At 45.0% G+C, this 1,559-nt stretch overlaps 1 protein-coding gene across 1 annotated transcript; it reads left to right on the forward strand.

The window, feature by feature from the left end:
- Window positions 1-650: 650 nt before the first annotated feature.
- LOC139189439 (uncharacterized) lies at window positions 651-1,148 on the forward strand. The gene has a single exon (XM_070808393.1). The coding sequence runs from the start codon at window positions 651-653 to the stop codon at window positions 1,146-1,148; it is 498 nt and encodes a 165-aa protein (XP_070664494.1).
- The last annotated feature ends 411 nt before the right edge of the window (window positions 1,149-1,559 follow it).

A 1,559-nucleotide genomic window follows, 5' to 3' on the forward strand; every position in this document is an offset into this window, starting at 1 on the left:
GAGGCAACACAAAGCCTACATGAATTCTTTAAAGACCCCCGTGACGTCTGAAGCATCCAAGAATCAAAAGTTTGAAAAAACGTCATCTGGGGGGAGTAGTCAGTTCCGCTAGAGGAGTAAAAAAGAGGTTGAGAGAGCTAATAGTAAAACAGAAGGGGAAAGAAACTATGTACCGCAAAGCCTACACCCTAGGAAATATAGGATCTTGAGGAGAGCTCAATAAGATATGATCATGATGCTAACTCCCGGATGGAAGACGGAGCCTATTTGTTTTGGAACTGTTTCGCCTGAAAGAAAACCACCTTCTCTGTCATTAGTGGATCCTTTCAGTGAAGTTCTAAAGCAAACACCATATTCGGGCATGAATCAACAAGAGGGGGCACCAGAACCACTGCTTCCAGAAGATGCGATGGCTTGGTTAGATGAGTTCATGGAACAGATCAGGAGCAAGAAAGAAGAGCTGTCAGAGCCTAGCAATTTTCATATCAACATGGCGTATGTGCTATCCGCCATGTTTGGTGCCGAGCCTAATCAACCTGCGACTATGGAAGGAGACTATGTGACGACGGAGCCAAGGATGGCCCATGTCAGTGTTAAGATAGCCGAAGAAAGAGAGTCGAGAAAAGCCAATGAGGATCTATACGGATAAAATGGTGTTCAGCTGTCCAAACATGTTACTAGCCAACCATCTTAAGCCAATATATGTTGCAGCTCATTTGGAATGGGTGCCTTTCAAAAGAATTTTAATTGATGGAGGAGCGGCTGTTAATGTACTACTAGTCAAGCAAATGAAAAGGATAGGGAGAGGCACAAAAGATCTTATTCCCACGGACCTCACGGTTTCAAGCTTCTCGGGCGCTATCACCAAAACTCATGGGATATTGCCCTTAGAAGTGGATCTGGGGTCTAAACAAATCATGTTGGCATTCTTTGTGGTAGATTGCACTTCCACCTATGGAGCCTTACTTGGGAGGGATTGGATCCACCAAAGTCTCGCCATACCCTCCACTCTACATCAACAAGTGGCAGTTTATCATAAGGCAGGAACAGATGGACTAGGCTTTTGGGAGATGGTGGAGGCCGAATCACAGCCATTTCTCCCCACAGCCAATGTTGCGGAAGCGAGTTTCTACAATCCCAACGTATGAATTCTGAAATGTTCAGGAACAGATGAGAACTGCTGCCCTACCAAGGTGATCGCCCAAAAGCTTTTAGAACAAGGAATGCTCCTTACTAGAGAGAAGTGGGATGGACCTTGTATCGTCCCAACACCCCTACACCATTAATGATATAACAAAAGAAGAAGGATTAAGTAATGGTAGTCAGGTCCCTGATCAAAAGACTGTTGGTGTATGGGAAAGGAAGAAAGCAAGAAAGGGAGCTCTTAGACAAAGAAGAGCAGGAATGGCAGCTAGGAACTCCAACCAATCAGGATAAAAGCAGAGAAGAGCTTTACGGAGAAGAGTTGGATATGGCCATACGAATGGCCGAGTGTATATATGACTTGGATGGGCTAGATGACTTGCCCGAAAGCCCGGAATTAGTTGAATTTTTGTGCG

This window comes from Malus domestica, chromosome 11 (genome assembly GCF_042453785.1).
Source record: "Malus domestica chromosome 11, GDT2T_hap1".
In the NCBI taxonomy this organism is placed as follows: Eukaryota; Viridiplantae; Streptophyta; class Magnoliopsida; order Rosales; family Rosaceae; genus Malus; species Malus domestica.